Here is a 27,676-nt window from a genome sequence, read left to right on the forward strand (position 1 = left end):
CTGTAGAATAAATCTGAGCAGGACAAATCCAGTGATTCGGATGTTGGACCGAGTATCATGGAACCGAAAAATCGCGGCGTGTGTCGAATATTAAATCCTGATGGAATTTGAAAGTTTTAGGCGCGGTATTAAGTAAGTCGAGTTTGGCGAATGACGTAGTGCCAAAGTTGGCAAGTCGGCGTTGCTCCTCGTCTTACCCCGAACTCGGTGCTTCCCGTTTCACGGAGCTGAGTGTATATACGTATACAATATATATATATATATAATATAACTATATATATATATATATATATATATATATATATATATAGTTATATACAGCGCAGCTTCCAGGGTAGCAATCTTTTATTATTAGTGTAGGCTTTGCCAGACAATGAAACGAAAGGAACGGAATATGATATTGTACCGCGGGATGTAAGAGGAGAAGAACGGTGGGGGAGAAGCTGGGGGAGTGCGGGAAAGCTATTGTCGGCCTCTTTGAATTTTAAAGTCACCGATCGATACGGCTCAGTCAGGGATCCGCCTTTCCTTTCCCCGCGCCTGTTTGTTCGGGACCGACCAACGATGAGCACTCGGTGATCCGCCGCTCCAGCTTCCACGACTCGTCTTTGATTGCGGATTACCGCGAGAAGAATAAATTCTCGAGGAACGATCCTGCGGCTGACGATGATCGGAAACACTGGAAATCCGACATTTCGGCAAATCGAACTGTTTTACCGTCGGTAGGTAAATTCAAGGATACACATCACTCCGCAATCTTAGGTTAGAAATAATAACACATTTTACAATTAGTCTCTTACTACGTAGGAAACATTTTTACGTACCGCAATCCGAAAGATTCCGTTGTCATTGTAGGAACATCATTTTTTAAAGATTGCAAAATGACTTCTATTACTTTGCATTCGAATCATGCATCTATATTTCGTTTTATACCCAGAACACGGTTCATTATTTTGATAAAATCGTGAAACAGTTATCATCGTTTCATCAAGTCAGAGTCAAATCTCTTAAATATCTCAATTTCGATTACATTTTTCGTTCAGTCCGGAAGGAATCATCTGATTGATCGGTGTAATAATTAGCAGCCAAACACTGAACCTCCTAAAAAATGTGTTGGAAAAATTGATTGTTTCGAAATAGTGAAGGGTTTGAAAATTGTTGAAAAAAAAAAAAATGCACCGCGGATTTCTAGAGAATATTTCTTGGTGTAAGGCTGACACTACATTTTATGTCAATCTGACACTATCTGACGTTCAAGTTTTGAATTGACCACAAAAATTGTTCCACAATAGTCCCCATCTCGATTTTTTACAGCGAAGTTGCGATTCCGTGGGAAATTCCAACTCGCTCCGAACTCCGCGTGTGAATCGGCGTGGAATTTCGAGGCGATAATTGAGCTCCGAGGAGCTGCTGTCACCGATTCGTCGACTCCGATGATAAATTGCTCCCTGCCTCGGGGAATCAAATTGCAATTTGTTATTTGTAATTTTGAGTGTCGCTTAATACACTCGCTCGCTCGCTCGGCAGGCCGGCGGGATCGAAACATGCAGTCTGCAGAGACGAGGCGAAGGGTTAGAAATTAACCGAAACCTCCCCGACTCAGCGCTCGCTCATCCCCCGATCGAAAGTGCGAAAGCACACGGCGAGGAGGAGAGCGCTCGTTTTTATTCCCATGCTGATATTTCGCAGGAACGCGTTGGATTTTGGCGTCCCCGTTTCTTATCAGTTTTGCGCAAGAATGGGAGTCGACGAGGCTTCCGAAACCCATAACCGAAACGGTAACTGCCACCCTCTGACTGATCGAACTTATTCTTTTTTCCCTCGCCCCAACCGATCGACGTATGAATTCTCTGATAATATTCCGATGGGTTCGGATGAGTTCGGATGGTTCGCTTGAGGGTTCGCAAAGTGGTATTTTTCTGGAAAATTGAATAGTCAAAATTGAATGCTGCCGCGCTCTTCTTCTTCTCTCGCGGAGCGACGCTTTCCTTTTATCGCCGCCTCGCGTTCTCTTCCTCGATATAACTTCAACCGCTCGCACATCTCGCCTTCTTCCTTTCTGCGCCCCGCAGGTTCAGCTTCATCCGATACCACCTGCATCGGCCGATCCTCTCGATCATTTCACGCGAGTCAACCTGCAACCCCTGCGTCCCTGAAATTTGTGTACAATAATAAAAAAGCTTATTCCCGCCTAGTAGCTCTCGTATTTTTCTTTAATCTATGACCCGCCGGGGTGGGTTTATTTGCCTTTTGCCTGCCGGCGCTGCCTCATCGATCGGAACAACCAGACTCGGATATGACAGATGGAGATCGAAGTTCGAAGACTCGTGGCGACGTGGTTTCAATTATTCGTCTACACCGGTACGGTAGACAGAAAAAGCAGAGCTTTTGGCAGAGGCTGGTTGCTTTTCGTCGTAACATTGAATACTTAACGACGTTGAGAGGATGAGAAACGATTAGTGTTTCAGCGAATTTGTAGATAACAATCTTCCGGAATAAAAGTTGCCATCGTAAATTGAAATCGAACAAATCTACAGCGACTGCTGGATTTCTTTAACCGCTTCGAAGCAATCTGAAACCGATCATGGATACCTGAGCTTTATTCGTAATTCCAGTAGCTTCTGTTTTTCCATTTTTACAAATACGACGAATCTGATAATTTGATGAACTGTAAATATGAAACGAATGAGAAGCATTGAGACAAAAACCAGCCTCTGATCGATGCGATCGATGCCGAGTCGCGTAACTAAATGTAACAAGATCGACTGTTGCAGTGCAAGGTCGAAGGTAACGAGCCGCAAAAACGAGAGAGGAGGAGGCAAAGTCGAAAGTCGGTATCCGAGATCTCTTTCCGCCGATCGCTAGGGATAAAGATAGAATAGGAGAATATAGCTTTCAGGTTTTTGGCGGTGGTGAAAGCGGAGTAAAAACCCGCTGGGGAATGGAAGGGCGGATCGGATTCCGGGTGATCCCCGGATCCTGGGAGTGCAGAAGACTCGGCGACGGCGATAAGCCCCGTAACGACTGTCGATAACCCCATAATCGAATCATACGGCGGTTCCGCCACAATGCTGGAAAGTGATTTTTATTATTAGCTGATGCTGATTTATCCCCGCGGGACGCGTTTTCGGCAAAACTCGTGGGAGGGTCCGTCTGTTATCTCTCTCCTCTCCCCTTCCCCCCGCATATGTTTCCCCCTCCGCCCCGCCGAGGGTAATAATTTCCAAATTTATGTACAAATGTTTCTTTCGCTCGGGCTTTCCTCGCCCGTTCTCAGGGGGGGATTTTTATCGCGACATTCTTTTTCTTTCTCTCCTCTTCATCCTTTCGTGAAATTGAAAAATACGGCGACCACCGCAACGGGGGGGATGCACACTTGTGAACGATCGAAAGCTGGGATATACACGGTATGCGTGTCTTTCGATCTCTTCGCTATCCTATCCATAACCGCGGGTTACATCGAATCGAAAGATCCATTGGACGTCCAGTCGAGTTAAAATGCGTCGAAACAAACAAACTTCGCACGATTATGGAGGTGAAATTGGAAAAAATTAAAAAAATCAATGTCTTCATTCTAAACGATTCTTGTTAATAATAATTATTGAATGAAAATCATATTTTTCAACTAATCGACCCTTGTTAGCGTATCCTGCGGGACGGGTCGATTACGGTCAACCGTACTTCGGTTAAAAAAACAAAATAAATGGAAAAACAAAAAAAAAAAAAGAGGACACCCGATTCTGCACGCGAATGAAATCGCAAGTAGACGCAATCAAGGGTAGCCGTAAAAAAAACGGAGCTCGCGTTTCTCCGACACTCGCGATCACCTTCGTGCAGCTTTAATGGCGTACCAAGTGTGTCTCGAGTCGTGCATTAATTTCACGACCTGAAATTGAACAGTCTGTGCAGCGTATATTTCTCCGGTTTCGAGCCGAGGCGATTTTTTCGTTGTATAACATAACGAGGCGTTATCCGAATCATCGACGCAATTTACTCGACACTTATCACGATTTCGTAGCCATTTCTGTACCTTTGCACAGGTAAGACCAAAATGTTTAGGAATCTTTTTCACCTTCCGAATTGCATTTCGCATGTGGATATAGATTTATCAAATCCGTAGATTTAGATATTTACAATCGGAGACATCGAAATCGAGCCTAGCATCCGCTCAAGGATGACGACGTTTATTCAGCCTTAGCTGAAATTTCAAATCGATTCAAAGTTTCGCGACTTAATTAGATCGTTTCTCGTAAACGCTTTCAAATCGGTCACGTGACACCAAGCTTAAAACACCTTGAGCGCCAAGAAAAGCGCTCGCATGGCGTCCAAGCGCCAATTCGAAACAGTCATTTGCCTAACAAGACGTTATCCGTCCCTGTCTCCTCCTTCCATCTTCTCTCTCCGCTTCTTTCCCTCCGCAGACACCCGGAGAGCGGAAGGTGGGAAGCACGAGGCGCGAGAGATCGACGACTATCGCGCATTGTACGCAGCTTCCGGGACAATTTAGTTCAATCAGCATTAGAAGGGAAATCTCTGTCATCTAATTAAACGACTGTCCTTCTCGGACGTAAACTCCGCTTATCTCTGTACGAGAATCTCGTTTAATCTGCAGACTGCTGCACCGAGTTACGCAGATCGGAGCGCCCGTTTATGTACGGAGCGGATAGAATATCCACTCGCCCCCGTCTCATTTCCTGTCGGCGGGGGTTCCGCGGGTTCCGGGGTTCCCCGGAGGGGTTCCCCCAAACGGGGGGGATCGACGCCTAATTATCCAACCTACTCCGCTTGTTTAGGGAGCGCGAGACTCCGTCTTTTCACCCGCTGCACGCTAAAAATTTGAATTTCTCGGCCACGTTGCACTGAGGTATAAAAACAACGACAACGACAACAACAGCAACAACGAGACCGAACAACGGAACTCGAAATCGAGGGTTGAAATCCTTCGCGTATTGCAATTAATTAATTTGCTCGCCGATCTGTTCGAGGCTTCGGCTTTATCTTCCGCCGTCGCGCGTCTCTATTAAGCAACCGATGATAGAGAGAGAAAAAGAGAGAGAGAAGCGCGTCTCTGACGGCGAAGATGGAAATATTAGCTGCCGCGTCATCTTCCCGAAGGAGAGACGCCTTCCATTACATCTGTACGTTATAGGTATACATGGAGCGGAACCGTCTCCGTCCCGAGTCTGAAATATTGAATGAAAGATTCGAGACAACATCGGGAGATAGAAACGAAATTAATCTCAATAGCGTGTGCCTCGCGTCATTTATCACTCTCCTCGTTTTGCGCCTGCAGGGAGAGAGAGCGGAATCTCCCTTTTCTCCTCTCCTCATCCCGCCCTTTCATTCCATTCCTCCCTCGAAACTACCGTCAGTCGACTGATGTATACAGAGAGTCCAGCTTTTACACTCTTCGTTGCAAAAACACGGGGATATTAACATTTTTTTTTCCTCTCTCTCTCTCTCTCTCTCTTTTAATAACCGCTCTGAGGGGTGATTGAAAAGGTACTTCAAATTCAGCACGATATAGGTAAACTTGGACATTGTGCGCTGCAACAGATTCTCACTTCGTTCGGCACGATGAAGATACAGAAAAAATTTCGACAGGTCAAAAAGATTAAACGTTTTTACAGTTCAGCGAAAATCTGTAGTTTCATGCGTCGGGTCACTTCAAGGATATGATTTGCGTGATAAGATTTCGAAAGATAGATACTCATGGTGTCTCTCACTCATGAACAATGCAGAGAATTCGACGAGTCTCTTCAAAGTCTTTCGAATGTCAGATGTTGAACTTTGGAGTGAAAAAAGATTGATGGTACCGATGAGACGGACTCGTTGGCAGTCTATAGATATAGAAATCATTTCATTTCATTGGGTTTCAACTTGAGCAAATTTATTTTTTAATTATCGCAAGTAATAATACGTTATATATGTGATTCCACTTTGAAGGCATCGTTTTTTATTATCAAAAAATAAATTTGCTCAAGTTTAAAATTGATTGAGTGAAATGATTTTATAGCGGTTGAAATTCTTTATAAAAAATAAAAAATCACAATATTTTGTCATTAGTCTAGTATTTTCGAAAAAAAATGTTCCTACATGATTTCGACTTTAACCTTGAATAACTGTGGAAAGAGTTTAGTTATCAGGAAATTATAGGAGACCTTTTTCTATAGCGCATTAAATTCTCTACAAAAATATATATCGGACATTCATATCCATTGCCTGGTTACTGAGCTACACAATTCAGAAGTAACCAAAAAATTATTCTGTAACGTTAATCAAATAGAAAATGGAAAACTGCGTTCAGAAACCACTAAATGTTAATACTACCGGCTTCAACTTCCAACAACTGTTAAACATGTGACTTTGAGAGAGAGAGAAAAAACAAGTCGATTTTTTGGGCTTGTCTGATACATATACACACATAATCGAGAATCGCGGAGAGCGATTGAGACGCGAATCGAGCTGCATAGGATTAAGGATCGTGAAAGGATAGGGGGATGATGCCATTCCGAAGCCGAGGAGGAAAATTGGGCCAGACGTTTGTGTCGGCAAATCGAATTTCGTGCATGAAAACTGACTCCGGCGGATTGATCGTCGTATACAGACCTGCAATATGCCGTGGAAAATTTTCGCCGAGTGAGAGAGAAATTCCCTGAAGGGATCCAGGGGTGGTGCCTGCCAATGGCAACGTTCGTCTGTGATTAAGCGTTAGACTCGAAAACACTAACCACCCACTTACTCCTGCATATGGCGTAACGATACGGTTCTACGATTCCGGATGCGGTATGGCTTTGTATTAGCGACACGGAAAAATCTACTTCGCTGTAAACCGTTGCCGCAAATTCGCGTTGGCGTGTTTAAATTGGCGCATACCACGCGCGTCCGTTTCCGCATATTCCCTCCCTCCCTCCCTCCCACCCTATCGCGACTCCCTTTGTTACTCCGAAATTACAACCATTGTTGTCATTATCTCGCGCTATGCGGACGATGCGTTTGATTTCCGAGGCCAAAACGCCCGCCTGCATATCGATGCAGCCGTTTGTCCCCGGTGCTGATATCGCACCGCCTCATAATCGATCAGCTTCGATCATCCCTCAAGAATGCCTAGCGAGTACAGTCGGGTGAAAAATGTGATTGAAAAAAGGATCCGAAATTGCTATCGTGGAATCTCGATCAGAAACGCTCCTGCGAGACGGATAGTGATTATTTAAACAATAATCTTCAACCGTGAAACGCCTTGTTATTAACAACATCGTAAACGAATCATACCGGAATATATAAATATTCCATTAGTCCGATTCCGGTGCAAAAGAGCTAATTTTATTCGGAAATGAATTTTCTATACGAACAGACGTAGACAGATTTTTCTTTTCTCCATCTTGTCAGTTGGTGAGAAAATCAATCCGTTATGTACAATCGTTATAATTGATAGACGACCAACTCGTGATTCAGCAAAAAAACAGTAATGTATTATCGTTACCGATCTGAAATCTATTTCAAACAATCTGTGGATACACGATTCATTTACGATCTATACGTATGAAATTTGTAGATCTTCTTCAACGAGACTTCTTAATTTTTTATTTTGCCACGTTTCAATCTCGAGAATTTTTCACCTTGACAAGTTGGCGAATGATATTTCGAAGTATCGACGAGTTCCTGCAGTTTCCCACAGTAGAATCCTAAATGCGATACGACGTTGCGGAAGTTTTGCCCCGGGTTTGAAGTAACTAATTTATTCGCATACATGTAACACGGTATGAGGGCCGCATACGAAGTGATAGGTACGTACGTACCTAATGAAATCCGTAACATATTAACACCGTCGTCCCGTAGCTGCAGCGGCAGCAAGAGAAGCAGAAGCAGCAGAAGCGGCAGCAACAGCAGCAGCAGCAGCAGCAGCGCCGCGACGCTCGACGTAATATTCAACTAATTACAAATTTAATAACCCTGCGACGTTCGTCGCTGGTTATTGCAACCTTGCGATGTCTCGGAGCGACTCGAACGCCGGGTAGGAGAGAGAGGGAGAGAGAGGGAGAGTGGGAGGGACATTGTATACGTGGATATAGACGCTAGATACCCGTCGCCCGTCTTAATCAACTCGAATTTCCAATTAAAATTTAATTATCACCAAAATTAAGTCGTTATGATATCTGGTGCTGGCTCGAAACGCGGGGGGAACGATGCCACTGATACATAATCTTCAACGAACACGAACCCTTTCGCCGACGGCAGATGAGCAGTTGCAGATATATTTTTGAACGCGTGCAGGTTGGAGTCTTTAAGGCTAACTGAGTCTCAACTTGTGAAACAACGCTTTTGCGCCAATGGTTTTGAGCTCAGATGAAACAGCATCTCAATCCACATTCCGATAAAGATTGGAACAACACACGATGTAAAAAAAAATTCGTCGCGGACTTTTATAGAATATTTTTTGGTATCAATCCAACACTGTTTCATGTCAATCTAACACTATTCGACGTTAAAGTTCTGAATTGACAGTGAAAATTGTTCTACAGTTTAGTCCACACCGTATTCAATTTTAACACCGTCAATTTTTTACAGTGCAAGTTGCAGAGATGTCAGTTACAATTTGATAAAATTGTGCAACTGAAACGATCGAACGGGTTGGACGATTCCTAGGCTTTCGAGAGTGCGAAAGAAGTTCAGTACAAAAGCTGAGACCGCGCGGCTTCTTCTTTTTCCGCGAAGCCAGAGCCGAGCTTTCGGAAGGGAATAGAGAAGGGCTCGGAAGCTCGCAAATAGGGACGACGGTACCTATTGCTCGACGGATAATATTTCTCTCTGGCTCTTTAAAAGCATTTTCTCATTAAAAAATTAAAGCATTATAACCGGGGTGGAGGAAAGATGCCTCCGCGAAAACCGCGCCACATAAGAGGGGGAGTAGGACGAGTCGAGTCGAGTCGGCGGCGTTTAGCAAAGTGCTCCTCGCGGCTCCCAGATGCGCCCGATATTATATAGCGTAATGATATTAACTTTCTACTTAATGGACCGCGGTTCGATTCGAGGTGCGAAGCAGTGGTAAAAGAACTTCCCGATGCGTACCCTCGGGAGTAATTTGCTCGGAAAAAATGTTTAAGGCGTCGTTCAGCCGCCCACCCTACATTCTATATGCAACACAGAGTGAGAGAACAATTTCATTTATTTATTCATCCCCTCGTTCCGGTCATTTCAAAATTAATTTCAATTTTTTCTTTATTCCTTTTTTTTTCATCACCTGTGCATTCAAATTTAAGAGTGTCAACTTCAGCTTCCCGTTGTACCGGGAAAATCTTTCCGCTGAGAGCAGTCGGAAACGGAAAGTCTTTACGTGCGGACTGTTTCTTGAAGCGGCGCAATGAGATACGTTATTACGCGCGGTAAATGCCTCCGGGCTAAAGGCGCAAACGGTATAAAAAGTGAAATTAAAAGTTTCCCAGCTATGTTGAGAATCGTAAAAAATAATAATAAGAAAAGTATAATACACGAAACGCCTGGAAGGCTTATATATAACGCATTTTTAACGAGGAACATTGCCGCGAAGTTTGACAGCCTCCGTTTCGAGGATGTTCACCGTTACTACAGTTTTTATCCCGCAGTCTGAAATCGACTGGCTTCAGCTTCGTCCAACTTCCATTTCCGCCCCTGAAGCTGATCACTCTTTCCTCGCTGACCCGAGTTTCTTCTTCTTCTTGTTACAGACTGAGAGAGGAGAGAGGAGACGCGGAGCGGGCTCTGGCACTGGACCACAAACCCCGTGACCTCAGTTCCCACAACGGTGAGTGTACGAATTACCATTCGAGACGGCGGCAGCTTCGCGGGTGTTAACAAAAGCTCGATCCTGCAGTCTCATCCTAAGGTCAAGATCGGAAAGCGCGATAAATCCACGCTGGATTCGATTACCATCTGGATCTTAATTGAACCGGAGTAAAAATCGATTTCAATTACCTTTATTAGACTCGTAAAACGCGAGCCGCATACTTATTAGCAATCATCACTTGGCCTTCCTCCACACCTATCCGTCACAGCTCGTGATTTAACTCTACAAATCTTTTCATCGGGATCATTCCGGTTCGTCAATTCAAAACACACGGTCTAGATATAACTCGAGTTTTTTCTTTTCACTGTTTTTCTTTTTTCTTCTTTTGCTTTCTCATCATGCGGACGAGGATCACGCGGTATTGTTTTTTCTTTCAATTTTCAGCGCAAGTAGTTACAGCCGATCGTTTAGCCCCGCGCAGAGATTAGGTTCGATATCGTGTTTCAGACCGTTCGAGTCGGGTCGCGATGACCGCCCGCAAGGGTTTTACTTTATTTATTTTTTTTTTCCCCAATTCCCCTTAATATTTTAATCTGTCTAGCCGCACGAACCCTTTATCTCCGGCGTTGGAAGGCCAAGATAAATTCATTCCGGGGCAAAGCTGGTGCGATTAAAGCATTTCACGGACGAGGCATGAGGCAGAAACTGGGGGGGTGGAAAGGGGGGGCTGACGGGCCAGCGGCGCAGACTTTATTGCAGCTACAAGTACGGATTCGTGTCCGCGTGCCGCGCCTTCGGGATCCGTTTGCGTTTTCGGGGGGTTAGGGGGACCAGAGTCCGTTTAGCGAGGAGGGAATCCCCCCGCGAAGGGCCGTCGATGCTCGGTCGAGTGGCTCATTCGCTGCCCAAACAGAATCCATCCACGTCAGGATTAAAATGCTAGGATATCAAATACGGACGCGGCCGACTCGGAAAGTGGATAGTTGGCTTGTTCCACTCTAAATGGGGATCCGCGAAGGCAAATAAAATCCATCAACTTGTCAGCCGGGTCCCTCATGCTGCAGCATTCGGGGAAACTCGACCGCCTTCATCCGGCGCCGCAGGAAAGCCCCGGACTCAACCCGTCTTCTTCTCGCTTTGTTTCAGGCTCCTCGAACGGACACAGTCCGGTCCTCAACTTGTCCAAAACCGCCGGCAGCGGCAGCGTCGGCGAACAATCCGGCAGCGAGGCCGGCGCCTCTCATCGTTCGCAGGACGACGAGGACGACGAGGACAACTTGTCCGACGATCTCGAGGACGATAACGTCAAGGACGAGGGTAAGTTCATCCCTCAATATTTACACCTTCCGGTCAGCTGGGAAAGCCCGTTCCTCGGTGACGAAAACAAGCGATCCTGCAGATCCAAAAAGTCGGCGCATCGATTCCGTAATTGACGATTCAGTTTACCGTCTGCTTCTCAGGTTGACCAACTCGCAAAATGTACAACAGGTTACGTTGGTAATGGCATTTCACTCGTTCCTCTGCTCCTGTAGTCGATTTCAGGTTTATAGTAACGAGCGGCCCGATAGATGAAACTACTCATCAGAGGCTTCGTATTTTAGGGCAAAAAAAAAACACGCCTAGAAGTTCCAGCAGAACCCGTGACCCGGAGGTCTGATACTCTGAAAATCCGTAGACATCTCGAGGTTATGTTGTATCGAGAATTTGAGATGTCCAAAATGTGACGGGTCTGAAGTCGAGTTTGCTCATAACCTCAAAACGATTTCAAGTGTTGAAAGTTCGCGCCGGGGAAAAACCAGACACAGTTGGCCCACTGATCACTATACTAACTGGATGGCTGACTCCTGTGCTTGTAGAACCAGAGCTAGTCACATGGTTCTGTCACTTTAACCAATGACATACACAGCGAACCACGCGACTCGTTAGTTTCATTGAGGCTATTGAAGCGCTGGTGTCGATTTCGTCTGCTTCTAATCGATTCAGGCCGAGGACGCTAGTCAACCAACCCAGTTAGTACAGAGATCAGTGAGTTGGCCAGCCTGTCTAAACACAAGAAACTCTGCGCATGCGCACTTGGTAGCTCAATTTCTCGAGTACGTCACGTGGGACCAGCCGTCGATTGTTCTTCATCTTCCTCCGGCGAAGTGTCTTGGAGAGTATTAGTGCAGCGTGCAGACAGGGGGTGCCTAATTTACCCCTCACAAGGCAGAAGTCTGAGCCGAAGGGAACTGATTTCGTTGCATATATGCAAATGGAAAATAATTATATCGGTCCGAGTGTTGCGCTGCTGCGGTCTTCGAGGCTCGTGTACCTACGGCTTAGTGGTGGTGGGTCAGAGGTACCTCACCTCTCATCGATCATCGGGGGCCCCAGACGTTCTGGGATTCATTCACGTTCTTCGCTCGAAGAAACACGTCTGACATCCCGGTCCAGCGGTTGTCAAAATATTTCGAAATCGTTCGATTCCGATCCTCTCTCGGCCTCCGCGAAGCGACTTTCAACCCCCTGTGCGTCTCTTCCTCTACTCGCATTGGGATCATCGTGAAAAGATTGGTCCGTTTCGCCTGCAACTTTGCGCCGAATAGTTGACTCGGATTCTGGGGCGATGGAATAATACGATGTAAGAACCACTGAAGTTTCGCTTGGGTTCCGAGGGATTGTGAGATCATTAGAGGCAGATCTACGGTATATTTAGTTTCATTTTAATAACGAAAGATAAGGGACGCGGGATAGGGATCTCAACTTTTGAACACGACAACTATCCTATCCTCTTCACGATTCGGCCTCACACCTCGACGCGTCCAAGCGTTATAATCGCATTGATTTCTAATCGATTCCTCGATTGTCGCTCATATGGGACGCGTTAATTGGAACGCGGTTCTGCCCAATTAAAGACGGATCAAAGTCGAGGCGAGTCTGCATGAACGATCCTCCTTTTTCACCTGAGGAACCGAAAGCAAATAAAAAATGACGAAAAAGAGGTATTAGAATCGTCTCAGTTTTTAAACATCGTCCAAATTTCATACTCCGATCCCAGGATCTGAACACGGTTATTATACAACAACGAAAATAAGACAACATTCTTTCGCGCACCGGCTATACGTACCTCCAATAACCCTGAAAATAAAAGATTCTGGCTGCAGTTCCGTTTTAATGAGGTTTGTAACATGTCGCCGCGTTCTCTTGAGAACAAGGGAACTGCTAACAGTGGGTGGGAGGAGGGAGACCATCCTTGTAACTTGCTGGACCAGCTCGTCTTCCGATAGAAAGTAGGTTGCAAATTCGATTCGTGAATTGAAGACCAGTCGAATCGCCTGAAATTGACGTAAATCACGTTGCAGCAAATTTCTCGAACCGTCGTTTTTTTCAAATCATTTTGATTCAGCCTTAAGCTAGTGCCGCGAAGAAGCCGATGACTAATTCTTGGGCCCGTTGTGTACGGGCGAAATGAACGACGACTCCTTGACCGGTATCCAGGTAGTGCTTGGTGTGCGGTTTCACCGTTACCGCTACGATATTATTTCGCGTGTAACATGGCTCGCTAAATATCAAGTTGTACCGATAAATCCCGCGGGTGGGTGGGTGGCTGGGTGGTTATTTGGTATACCGAAATGGGCCGTGTATGCTCAGCGTGGAAGCTGCGCGCGCGCCCCCGAACAAGGGGAAGCCTTGTGGGAGTGAACACGCGTTCGGAATGCAGTTCTGATTTAATGAGACGCACTGCAGTTTCTTAGAAATAATATCTCTCGCTATACCGCAGCACGACGATAATAATTTGCTCATTTACTGCGCGGGCGCCGCGGTGGCCCATCGCGCATGCGCGGAAGCGTGAAGCGAGTCTGAGGCACCGGCGCGCAGGACAAAGGGCGAAAATGACGAGTTCTTCGGCCGATAATTGTAATGGCTCGGTGTCACCGGTCCCTAAGTTGCCGACTGGCGCGTTATCGTCCCGGGTCGCGAATCCTGCGGGACCTCCGGGATCGGAATCGGTCTAAGTACCACCCGTAACAAATGCGGCGCTGTAGGTGCGCGCTGATAATTAAAAGACGATACAATAAACCACCTATCATTGGCCATAAAGCTGCACCGGCGATCCGATGAAAGCCACTTAAACCGAGCCCCGCGCAAACGGATCTCCTCGCTGTCCACGTGCACGACTGACTTTATTCCTCTCTCTCTCTCTCTTTCTCTTTCTCTTTCTCTCTGTTCCTCCGTCTTGCCGCTCGGCGGGATTCTACACCGCGCGTGTGCTCGACCCGCAATATCATAACCGTTCGTAATACTGCATTTCTTGGGTTTCTTACGCTCTCGAGTCAGCCCCTCGGGCGATCCACGCATGGATCTCGAAGACTAACCTCGACCGTGTCACTCGTAATTTGTCTAATTGATCCAGCCTCAGTATCGACTTACATAGCCACGTGGGAATCTGTCCAATGTAATCTATGATCACAGACGTAATTTCCATTAGAGTGATTATCTGAATATGACTTTTTGACAAAAATTCCCCGCCTTGTATCGATATCGTTGTTCTTCGAGTTCATTATTTATTATCGTCAAGCTATGTAAAACCGTTAATACAAACTGTAATTAATCATTCGCAAAGCCTTGAAAATTTTTGAGCATTCTCTAAACAATAACGAATCATTTTGACCTTCCTTCAGATTCTCGCTCGCTATCCTGTGTCATGGATTTCTTTCCCCGAACCGACTCGAAGCTGTATTTCAAATCTATAAATAATACAGTTGCCCAACCATATTGATCAAATTATAGTTGCTTCAAGATATCGTTATGTAAAAGGAGAGAAGATGTAAAAAAGGACCGGTTCTAATGGACAAATTATCAACGATTCCACTTACAGCAGCGTTAATAAAAATTGTGCTATAAACTAACGGTTACGATCAATTAAATAAAAATCAGGTGGCGCGTATTTCTGTACATCAATTTCTTTCTCCGATTCCGTGACGCGTATTAGTCTCGAGCTGGATGAGAAAATTGTTCGTTTCATCGACGAACATCCACTTAGTACTCCGGGAGCCGATGAATGAATAGCCATACATATAGATAGACGTCGAAATATCCCGGGAGGACATGTTAAACGAGCATGGTCCTGCCGAGGTACAAGATCGGGATGAGCATCGGGGGTTCGGAGGCGATGTTGCACTCCGCGGTGAAAGTTAAATATTACCAGCGTTGGATTAATTCGAATTGAAATAACGTTAAATCAAATGTTCGCGGATAGGTAACAAGGGGGCGTCGCGACGTTACGGCGTCGAGACACGCACGAAAACCGGCATAACTTTTCTGTCTACCTAAATATAAAACTTTCGCTAAGTATATACCTTACCCACCTTGGGGGTATTTGGCCACGGATAAAATTTATCATCGACATTTACTGTGCGCTTTTGAATCCTCTGAGTGCAATAACAGATTGCCGGAAACTCCTCGGAGACCCGTTGTTATAATTCCTGTGTAAGGGAGTCAAACAATGGCCGCAGAGTAGATAGGTACAATATCGAAGTTTCAGAAAATTTAAAATGTGCGACAAGTCGAAATGTAGAATCAAGTCGAAATGTGGAATGGTGAAAACGTGAGAAGCCAAAATATAGAATCGTGAGAATCAGTGGAGAGATGTAGAAAAATATCGTTATTCGGATAGAAATATATAGAAAGTTGAAATTTGGAATACCTGGTCCGAGTAAACGTAGAAATATACAAAAATGTATAAACACTGGCATTTACAGGTTTTGCGATGCTACAATTTACACTTTCTACATTTTGAATTTCACATTCTCCGACCTTCTGCATTTCAAAATCCTTTAATGAATTCTATTGTCAGAATGTCACTTCTAACTTCCTATTCGAATTTTGCTCATACATGATTTCGGATTGGAAGATCAACTGTAACCTTTAAACAAAGAAAGAGAGGTTATGTCATGATCGTTTCCCGCCTTTCAAATGCGCCATCTTTGCTGAGTTTACTGCGTCTTTCATTGATCCGATGAATCGCCGGTGCGTCTCAACACCTGTACAATGTAGCCTTTATTCATTTTCCAGATCTCTCGGACGTGCCGGAGAACCTCCCGCTGCCAGCGCCCGGCTCCGAAAGCCCGCAAGCTTTAAATTACTCCCAAATAGCCTCGGCGGCGGTGGCCGTGTCGCAGGGTGGGCAGGACCCCTCGGTTTCCAGCACCGAGACCCTCCTCAGGAACATCCAGGGCCTCCTCGAGGTCGCGGCGGACAACGCGCGGCGGCAGGAGCGCAAGGTGAACCACGAGAAAGGTCAGTGGCAGGGCTTTCTTAAGACCCTCGAGGGCGCTCTCCACAATTTCATTATATTTCAACTATCCCAAAACCACATTAGCAGGCGGCACTGAATATCGCCCGATCCGAGTTCCCGCTATTTTAATCGTCGATTCATTCTCCGGGATTCGGAAAGCTCTGTACCGCACATTCATGATTTACGGCTCCGATCCACTTCAATCCAAACCAATCCAATCCAGTCTCCGGACTTTGACCATTTTTTAACCTCTTCTAGCTACATTTCGAAACTGTTATTAAAATTTGTTAGCTATATCATACAGAGAATGTTTCCAGTCCTACGTTGTACAGAATATATTACCAGAAAATTGACTAGATATCGTGTGGAGTGCAAGATGGGATTTAGTAAATTTGGCGGCCGTAAATCCCGGTCTTTTATTCCCGATTTACCGTTTTGATGATCACTCGTCTGTCGCGTTCCATCGACTCGACGACCACTTTAATGACGTCGGCACACGATCTGTAGATTCTATTGTCGTCACCACAATTAGTTAGACGTTATGCGTATCCGTCGATGATCGACAATTTTTTTTTTTTGAATAACGTCTCTCTGAACTTTTGCTACAGTATTTCTCTGAAAAATTTCAGATATACGAATAAAAGATCTTGAGAGTACAATTATGAAAAATCGCATATCTCGTCAGATGTACTTTACGTGCACAGGGTATCTAAAGAATTGGATTCTAATTTTATTAGTATAACCTGAACGATTGCTAATGTATAATTGATTAGATAGTTTTTCCCTATGTTATATATCCAAGCAGTATAATGCGCATAGATAAAAAAATTTCACGACGAATCAAGAGGCAAGGGAGAATGAGCGAGAGCGAGAAGGAGAGCGAAAAATGGATAATAAATCAGTTAGAAAAGCATGAGACCCTGAACGAGAGTCGGTCGTGACTCGATAGCTACATCGTAAAAAGTCAGTCAATTTTTCATATACCTATAATGGGCTGATCAGATAGGCAAATCGTAAAAAAGAGTATAGATATAGAGAATTTATTAAGTTAATTAATATAACCATAAGACTTAAATCTCGATGTGAAGCATCTGTCCATTTTATTGTTACCGACTATTGCGAAATCAACTTATCATGGCAGACGTAAATAACAAAAATTGGCAACAATAAAATGGCACTGCATATAAATGTTGCCATTTTAGTCATAAATTATTATTATCATTATTATTATTATTATTATTATTGTTAGTATTATTATTATTACCATATACATAGGTACATAAATTTAAAAAATTTTGAATTCATTAAGTATCAGTGTAACAGTTCTTATATAATAATTATCGTAATATTACAATAGACATACAGAGTGAGTTTGTTGAAGCGAGCCTTTCGGACTGACGGCTAAAGCCGCCGATCCTCAAGACTCAGAGTCACCTCAAGTGGCGCGAAAGGATCGCGTCAAGAGACCCTCACGGTATATAGAAAAACAAGCACATCTACACGATCATGATATACATACATATAAATTCGATGTCGATACGTATACATATACATATACATATATATATAAATATAAATATACAAATATAAATATGAGTTATGAGTTATGAAAATAATAAATGAATTATAAAGACGAGAAGTTCTGAATCGAGCTTAGTCTTTTGCTTGATCAATCACAGATACGTCGAGCATTGTGGTATTTTTCATAATTATTATTCACGGCTATTTAAGACGCACTGCAACGATCTAAAATTCACTCACCGTATCTGCCTTTGATCAGGCACAACTGAACTCGTGTATAAAAAAATTTGTCACTCATCATTTCAGTTGTAGGGTACGGTTGCTTTTAGTCGTACAGAGCAATGTTCCAGCGGTATAATTCCAATCTTCTTTTAGGATCAGACGGAATGTTGAAAATAAAAGAAAGTCGAAGATTTTGAATTGGTTCCAGGCGAGGTTTTCCAATGATGAAAATTCAATAATAACATGACAGAATGGAATTATAGCCGCGGTGGTGTGAGCTGGGAAGGGATCGAGGCGGATTGGTGATAGAACGAAGCATCGGGGCAGATAGTTTCGAAAGACGGGCGGTGCAGGTACGCTTAAGCCGTTCGAGCAGTGGCATCACGTGTCTCGAAAGACCCAATTTAATACTCGAACGAAGCGGCATCTCGTTTTACACCATATGGTTTTACATACGCGAGCGGCGGTGTCGAGTTACCCGGCGTTATGCCTTATTTCACCTCCTCGAACCTCGCGGTCTCTTCGTCTCTCCGTCTCGATCGCTGCAGCTTAGAAGACTTTAGAGGCTCTCATTTTCAGCCCACCTTGAGGGCGGCGTGACGTCGGTGCTTCTACACCCACCAACGCGAGCCAATTCACGCGGGATGACCGGGGGTATTATCGACATACGCGTTGTCCTCCTTTGTGCGAAGAGGTCTACCACCTACCACCTACCACCTACCACCTACCACCTTTCCGCAAAAGGACGAAAGTCACCGAGAAGACGCGAACGAAGGCGAGAGGCGCGTCTCTCGTAACCCCTCGCTACATTTTATCCTCGCGTGCCGTCTCCGGTTTCACAAAATACACCCCGCGTCACTGTTTATCTCTCTTGCCCCGCGTTCCTGTGACCGTGGTTTATAAGGTACTCCTTGCGGACATCGTCGGTTCGGGATATCGGACGAAAGCTGTAAGTGACATTGAGAAACGTCGCGTGAACGGAACGGAGGAGCATTTGCAGATTTCAATATCTATTCTTACGTTGAAGGAGACGGCTAATCTGCACTTATCACAGTCGATACTCGGCAATGTCATTCTCAATTCAGCATCGATTTCGGGCTACACTGTACATTGTTTATATCTAATGCTCAGCCTACGTGTCATTCAAACTTCCGAATGATTGTACGGTAAAATTGAGTGAGAATTATTTTACACAGTCATTAATGTCGATAAAGAGAATTCTGAGATAAAAATATGGTATGAACTCTGATTTATCGTTTGACTTGCCCAAAATGTAACATTATTTATCATCTTCATGGTCCTGCTGACAGTTTCGACGACTTATTTCGACCTGAAACCAAGGTTTCAACTACTCAGCCATACGTTAAATTTGTCTCAAGTCTATCGCGATACTTGAAATATTTAATAATTTTTTCAACTTCTCGCCAAGACTTAAAATTCTAGGATTAATTGGTGGAGCAGAAGCACGCTGGTAACTTCCTACTGTAACGGTAGTATTTTCACCCCGACACCAAGGCATCGTTAACGTAGTACGTGCGTGTAAGAAATATCGAATCACGACTTCGCCGTACGTACGGAGCTGGGAAATATAGGGGGTGGTTAATTCTTGACCCCCCTCGTCGCCGGTGTTTGGTTCCATTTTATTTTGTTCCTCCTCCTTTTCGAAGAATTTATTCAAGCAGACAATACGGGTGGGAGGCATGTGTAACTGCGTCCAGGTCGTCGCTGCCGATGGTGATGATGGTGGTGGTGATGGTGGTGGTGGTGCCGATGCCGGAGTTGCTACTATCTCCGATCTCGGAGATAGCGACGTATGGCGGTAGGTGGATATCGGCCGTGGGTGAGCCCGCACACACGCGTCTCTTGGCGATGAGAGAGGCGCCCCGAGGACCAGGGGGCCCCCGGAGGGAATTGAGTTGTAGCCGGGAGTGGAGGATCTTATGTAGATTCCTTGTAGATCGTGCGCCCGATTCGATCGCGATTGGCTACCCGGTACCGGGTTAATTAAAATTGTAGACTCGCCGCGACTCTCTCTCTCTCTCTCTCTCTCTCTCTCTCTCTCTCTCTCTCTCTCTCTCTTTCTCTCTCTATCTCTTTCTCCTCCTCTCTCTCTCTCTCTTTCTCTCTGTGCATTATACGTGTACAAACCTGCGTGTCTCTCTACCTCGCAACTTGCGAGTATCGCGATTTTTGGTCACCGCCTACTCCGCGGAACCGGACCTTATACCCACTTGCCCGATCTCTGGGTTTATCAAATCATCGGTCCAACCACGTTCAGCTTATGGCCTAGCCGGAAAAGCTCCGGCTTTTCAAGCGACTAGGACTCTGTCGCTGTGATTCTGCTTGGCGTGGTCATCACGAGGTTCGAGTCCTCTTTAATCACCGCTCGTATTGGACGATAGACCAAGATGTCGGGAGAAATACAAAACACAATTTTTTCTGTATAGAATCAGTGAGTAGAAAACATATTTGTGTATCAGTATACGTCGAGGTCATGGATTATACCCTTTCATTCAATATTCAAAGTAAATTATCGCCGAGACATTGTCGTCGCCGCAACTGAAAGGGGGCGGATATCGGAGTGATTTCGGTTCCCGTTTAGAGAAGACAAGGTCGCCGGGGGTCGGTAGTGAATTACCGGTATAAGAGAGGCAGGAAGCGGGAGAAGAGTTCCGTGATCTCGAGGCCGATCAGCAGACACGTGAGCGAGAGAATAACTTTTACAACCGGACCGGCGATGCGGCAGCATGGCAGCGTGCATCGGGATCCAGGATGCAGGACTTCGACTCTCTTATAGCTTATATTATACCTGCGTTCGGATACCGGTTTTTATTGTGTTTAATGTTTACTTTAATTAGTGCCGTATTGTCTTGGATTTAATTAAGACCGAAATTAGTTTATTAGCCGGGACACACCCTCGCCCGTTAATGCTTCTTGTGTATACCAATACGCAGCCGCAGACCAATATCGGAGGCACACATTCGTCTCGGTAAACGGCACTCGCGCAGTTGTAGGCGTGGGTTTGGCCTGCAAGTTTCTACCAGGCGCATCACAGGTACCTGTATCAACCTACAATAGACTGCAACACACGCCGGATATGCTTCGCACCCATGGGTATTATATGGTGGCGCTTGGCAGTAAACCTTCTACACCTTCATCCCTCGCTTTCCCTTCAAAGTAACGTCAGACGGAAGAGCGAGCCGTCTCATCGATCCTTACGGTATTTGAAAAGACTTGGGCTGGTTGGCACACTATTCAAAGATAAATTTTTAGCGCATTACTGAAACTGTTGATACACAACACGCTGATTCAAAGCTGAGCATTTGCGCAATTACTCTCTTAATTTGAATCAGCGAAAATTCACTGACTCCCAGTTATAAGTATACCACTGGAAAAAAATCAGTGCACATACACTGACGATGCAGTAACTTTTCACTCATACTTCACTGATTGACAGCGTATACACACTGATTTTCTCCAGTGGTATACTTATGACTGACTTACGTTTAGAGAGCAGTGTCAATGTCGATTAACTCCAATCATAATGTAGCAATTAGATCCCTCACTTTTGTAGTGGTGGTGCCAACACGTCCCATTGATACATTCTGTCTTTGAGGTTGGATCTTGTCGGTGGGTGCATTAAAAAAAAAAAAAACTAACCACGAGAAATCATGACTACACGACACATCTTTCGATTGCTCGTAACCCTCGTAACTCATTGTAACGAGTTATTGTTTTGGAGAGATGAATCCAATGGTTACTATTGAGCCGTGAATGTACTCTCGAGTATCAAAAACGAATAACATCGTGTTTCGTTTGCATCCTTTATTTGTAGACACTGGAACCGTTCCGATAGATAGCTTCCGTTACTTTTAATGTCATCGCAAAAGGATCGCCGCCGGATGAAGACGGAAGTGAGAGACAAAGCAGAGGTGCCGACTAGCTCAGGTTTCAATGCCCGATACATGATTGTTCGCGAATCGAACATGGCCGAGTATAATAAAGCCTGTGTGAAGTATTAGTTCGTGTATGCGTACACGCCGAGCTATAACGTGTAGATATAAGGCCGCATCAATTATATCAGGTTGGTTCCCATTATTAGCTGCCTATAATTTATTACTTTCCATCTTAATAAGCATAATAGTTCCCATGCCATTCTGCATCACCGGGGCTCGTATAACCGCGACCGAGTAGGGTATTATTTGTGCGATGTGTGCGTGTGCGACCTCTGACCCAGAGACAATCGTTAAGGTAGCGCGTTGGGCGGTTGGACTCTGGCAACAACCGGCGGATATTTAATTACCTCCAACGAAACGGGGCGGCCGAGGGGGGCAAACAACGCTCTCGACAGAGGAAGAAACATTCGCCACGAATTCCGTATGCACGTGCATTATATCTTCCTCCCCCTCCGCCTCCCAACCTGTATGCGTATTTACGCCGTAACCCTAGCGTGAGTCCATCCAGGACGGGCCGGAGATAGAGTGAAAAGAAGTATAAAGACTCCTCGGGCCGAAAGAGAGACAGAGACAGAGAGAGAGAGAGAGAGAGAGAGAGAGAGGGAGAAAGAAAGGGTCAGACAACAACGGTACCGCACGTCTTTATAAAAAGATTCGAGAAATATCCTCCATTTTTTCGTCTCGATCGTTCTCTTTTATCGGATATGGATTTGGGAAATTGTTGAGAGAAAAGTGCAGCTTGCATCAAAAAAAAAAAAAAAAAATACGCCAACTCGCAGAGACGTGCTCAGTGCGCTGCTCGTGCAGTGTGATTAAAACGGAAGAGTATCGTTCTTAATTAAGCCGATCCGCAATGTATTATACCTGTGTAGTATAATGTAAAATGCGATGATTGATTATCCTTCTACAAAATTAAAATCGTTGGATCAAAGGAAATCGAACTAGAACCGTCTTTTAACCCTCAAGTCGAACGATTCGAGAATGTAAACCATTTTTCTTCTCATCGCTGAGTCTGAAGACTACAATCTCGAGAGTCGTTGGAAATTTGTACGTATAATGTATTTTTTCCGAACTAGAGGCAACAAGAACTTTTTTTTGAACCTCGATGAAATGTGAATGCTTGAGATAGAGCGGAACGAATAATCGTAATCAATAAAATCTTTGGAAATAACGAAACGTTAAACGACTGCATTCGTGACGGCATTGAATTTCCTTCTACCGACGTGAAATCTGAGGCAGAAAATTGCTACTATACGAGCGTATAAATTGGAATACACAAAAATGAATGTATGTAATTGAAGTAAGACTAAGAATCGGACACGTGTATATGTATACGACAAGTGCAGATGGCGATGCTGATGTTAATAATCAGAGTTGAAATACCGAAGAAGCAATCCGCGCGGTTAACGCTATGCGGGGCATTATGGTATAGGGACTGGAGGCGTTTATTGGCCAGAATACAGAAACTGGTTGTACGGCGAGGCTGGTTGCCTTATTATTTTTGCCCTGCGCGCACTGGCAAGAAGTTAGCGAGTTGAGATCAGCTTAAGAGTTGGGCGAGGAGAAGGGAAGAGGGGAGAGGAGAGGATCAGGTATGTCGTCTCAAACGGGGGCCCTCAACGAGGCCAGAAGAGCGCATATACCTCGGTTCCCGTAAAATGAGTAAAAAGAAGAGGGCGCTGGGATAAAAAGGAGGAGAAAATCCGAAGACAATACGATGTTGCCGCGGCCGGCCGCTTGTCGGATACCACCTCGGACCCACGAGCAGGCTCCGGGAGGGCGGCCCGCCGATTGTCAATTAAAGAAACCTCGGGCCTTAGCATATAGCACCACTTAGAAGGCCCACGGCTCGAGCGAGGAGGCGAAAGGGTCGCGGGGAGAAGAAAATAAACGCAACTCAACGCAACGCGGCGCAGCGCGGCGCAACGCGCGCTTTGCACCCGCGCGGAATTTAAGAGTTTTAACGCGCTAGAGAGAACCGGAGGAGGAAGGGGCAGGAACCCCGAGAGGATAATAAATTATCCCTAACATGGGAACAACTAGTTGATTATTTACTTAACAATAAAAGAACTCGCCCCGTGTAGCTTGCCAAGCTCGCTTCGCTGCACCAGCCACGGCGATGCGAGTACTCCCTCTCTTCTTTTAAATTGACAACGGAACCTCGCAAGGTGTCCTCCTCCGATGTTAACAACACGCTGCCGGATTCTAGAGTAGGTGGAAACCATTCTAACGCATTTTTTCCGCGTCTCTCAATGAAATTTAACCATCGTGATAAAGTCGATCCTTCTATTCTTGCTCCACCACTTCGAATTTTGAAGTTCGGACGGTAGATTCTAAATCAGTTATCCAAAAAACTCTCATAACCACTTTTGTCACATCAAAGTATCCTCGAATGATTGTCATTTTGAGAAAACATGATAGAGTATCAACTAAAGAATACGATACAATCAGGGGTTGATTCCATCGTCTCATGAAAAAATACATTTCGATTGTTTTCATTCACTCTCATATCTCAGATTCAGACTGCGAATGAACCCGCAAGTTCACGCGTGGCTTGTGACTTCCGATCCCGAGCAATGTGAAACACGCCTCGCTTCGCTGGATCGGAGTTACCATCCCGTTCATCGGCAATGATCCGATCTTCCGAGTTTCGGAATAGAAATTCTGATCGAACCTTGTCTGTCGTGTCTGGCAAGCAACGGAAGTCGACGACGGAAGAGGCAGCCGAACACGCGGGTAAGTGGCGTCTGGTCTCGACCCCAGCATCTCATTTTACAGAAAACTGGAAGGTGGGTCTGTTTTTCACTTGACTGGGCCTGATCCTTCTTCTTGACCTTTCGTCTCATTCATGGGTTTGGAAAAGGGCACCTGCATCTGATCCGAAGCCATTTCTCCTAGCCATCTTCTACGTTCCATGTTACGGTGCCTAAACTGGTCGACTTGTTTTGCTGTCCTTTTTCCTAGCTGACGAATGATGGTCGCGTCAGCTTTCGACTTTTTACTTGATCGTTCTTTGTGACAGTCGATGCTCCTCGCCTCGGTCTGCTGCAACAGATCGGGCCTCGGTGACCGTAAATTCATCAGCCGAAGGAATAAAGTGGTTGGTTATGTGCGATTCCGGCTGAAAGCCACGCAGCTCGAAAAGTTGCACTGTAACAAAATCCTCGTTTCTTGTGGTAATAAAAGGCATCGTTAACCACGACACGAACTACAAGTTGCTCTTGTGCATATAATTCCTCGTTCTCTCGTAACCCTCTTTTTAACTGTCTGTAAATAACTCCTTTTATTTACCCCTTTTTGATCCTGGTGAGCTGCATAATTAAACGGTAGTTAAAACTCTCCTGTTTGCCAGCCTCGGCTATGCATGCACGGTGCTTCTCTTTTATATTAATCAACGCGCACTTTTGCTGAAGGCCGCACGCCACAGAGAACGCGAGGTTCCGATGAACTTTGTTTGTGGACTCTGGCTATAACAGTTTCTTCGAAATCGCAGTAAAACGGTTGCAAGTCACGATTAGGAAGACAGATGAAAAAATTCAGCGATCGCTTGGTCTTGAATTCCAGTATTGCAATACCAATCACCCGCGAAAAGAGCCTTCTGGAAGAAGACGAGAGAAAAGAAGCACGAGGAGTTTGATGATGGAAACAAAAGTGTGCGAGTGAAACTTCCGAATCGGCATCTACTAGTCCATAAAGATCATATCGGTGGGCTGGCAGTTGGGCGTCCTGCGGGTCGTTGTTGAGCGCGCGTTGACGTCTTGTTACAATACCAGGTGGATATTTACGATCTAAAAATAAACAAGAAGGTCTGTTCACCACGTCTGCAGTCGTTAGGCGACTGAAATAAGGGGATCTGCTAGTGTGGGTGATGATATTCCTGTCTACCCGGCGCGCGCTCTTGTATCACGATCGTTTCCTTCGAAGCATACCCCGAACAGCCGAAAACCGTTTCACGAAATCCGCTGCAGTTCCCAAGTAGCGCACATAGACAATTATGTTCCTACAAATGACGCGCAGATTTATCGATATACGGAAGGAGTCGATGCCAGTTCTGAGACACGCATGAACTCGGGTGTAACTACTGTCACGGTCCCAGGAACAGCCAGTAATATCGCTGATCGAGATCGAGTGACACGAGTAGAGCGCAGCTGCTGGCTGCCTGCAACTAGCAAAGCGAGCGCCATGCTGTGGGGAAAATTGCAGCGTAGAAATTAACGGTGATATTTGCATTTCCGGTGTCGGCTCGTGTTAATACGACCCGTAAGTGGCCGGGACATGCGATTCGAAGGACGTCTGGTTACTGCGGATGCGAGAGTAAAAGGACTCGGGCGACGCGGAATTTTCGACGTTTCGAAATCGGCCGATTCTCCGTCCCCGCGTCTCGCGAAATCAATAGCTCGCACCTCGTAATTCTGGGATCGTAAGCGGGCGGCCGCCATAACTCGACAGATTACCACCGGCGGAAAGGACCTGCCGAGGCTATCGGCAGAACCAGAAAATGCTTTCGGCCGTATCGCGACGCGGTCCGAGGCGAAGAGCCGATGGTTAGCCTTTCAGGAGATAGATATTACCAATATACCACTCGGCGATCGGTAGGTACGGCATGCGAGTATCGGGATTACTAGGTGTCTACACGCGCGTCCGTTCAGCCTATAATTCCGGTTTGACAGACGCTTTTAGTCCGGCTCTAGCTACACCGATGCAGTACACCGCTCCTCTTTTTGCCTCGACTCACACGGGCCGCCGCTGTAGTCGCGCTAATATAACTATTTACTCAGTGTTAACACCTCCCCGTATAATAGACCCTGTTTAATATTTGATCGGCTAATGCTTTGATCGAAATCGAGCCTTGTCCCGGGTGTGTAGGACCATATGCCGTCCACCGTCCTCGACGACGCTATCTTTCGCACACGCGTGCATGTTCCTGCATGTTCGTTCGTGTTTTCGGAACCGCTAACAAGCCAACGGAGCCGGATTACCGGGACAAAAATCAGGAATCAAGACGTGCGCCCGTGTTAATTGAACGTGAAAACATTGGTCGAGCCGTCGCTAAGCTCGAACAACCGTCAAGCTATCCGACTTGACGTTCGAGGTAGCGAACTTCGCGGAGTGCGAAATTCCGAAAGACGCAACGAACAGTCCGGCCTAAGTCGGGCGTCTATCTGTTCCGAGGATCGCTTTTAACCGATAAGGTAATTAAGAGTGCAGTAAAACGCGTGCTGTCCCAGCGCCGGCGCTGAACCGAGGGACCATCTGCTGTCCATTTGAGCAACGTACGACAAATATGTACCTACATATCTGTATCACTCGACTGACCACTTACAGCCGACTCTGGGGACGCGGTGAGCCGGGCTGAAAACCACCTGTATCTCTTTAAACGTCAAAGTGTACCTGCTGATAAGCCGGCACATTCTCGTGTTAACAAATGGATTTGTCTATATTACTTATGCACATACGTGAACAGCGGGTACAGTTCAAAGTGGCTGCATATCTGGACAAACGTCGGAACCGCGTGCGATAAAAGTGTTGATCACTTCCAGCTCTGCGGATTACGGTTTTATTGTTAGACCCGAATCAGGAGTGACGTCTGGATGAATGACTAATCGATCACCGTTTTCTCTGAATTCCGGAACGCGAGTATCTACCCAAAAAAATTCGTTGGGAACGGCGATCGTGATTGAATGAAACTTGAGAAGCCTATGGGTGTTTTTTGAGTTTGTGTAAAGCTGAAAACTTCTGGGTTTTCTTGACGTTCGGTTGCGGTTCTGCCGCGGAAAACGCGGCCTGCCGCAGGGAACTGGAGAAATGGTCGAGTTACATCGAAAGCCGCTATTCGTTGTAGCGTAATCCTATTTTCGTTAATGGTTAATGGGAGGCAAAGTGGCCAGCAGCCGGAACACCGGCTAAGTCCGTCTTAAACCCGGACCGAACCCTTGT

The 27,676-nt window shown here is 45.5% G+C and overlaps 1 protein-coding gene across 3 annotated transcripts in view; it reads left to right on the top strand.

The window, feature by feature from the left end:
- Window positions 1–27,676, top strand: part of LOC107224999 (dachshund homolog 2) — a 184,228-nt gene that overhangs the window by 113,136 nt on the left and 43,416 nt on the right. For all 3 annotated transcript variants that reach the window (XM_046734382.1, XM_046734383.1, XM_046734384.1), the window contains 3 exons: window positions 9,705–9,781; window positions 10,910–11,080; window positions 15,818–16,042. In XM_046734382.1, coding sequence (XP_046590338.1) covers window positions 9,705–9,781; window positions 10,910–11,080; window positions 15,818–16,042 — 473 coding nt within the window. The remainder of the gene's footprint in view (window positions 1–9,704; window positions 9,782–10,909; window positions 11,081–15,817; window positions 16,043–27,676) is intronic.

Source organism: Neodiprion lecontei, chromosome 3, assembly GCF_021901455.1.
Source record: "Neodiprion lecontei isolate iyNeoLeco1 chromosome 3, iyNeoLeco1.1, whole genome shotgun sequence".
NCBI lineage: Eukaryota > Metazoa > Arthropoda > Insecta > Hymenoptera > Diprionidae > Neodiprion > Neodiprion lecontei.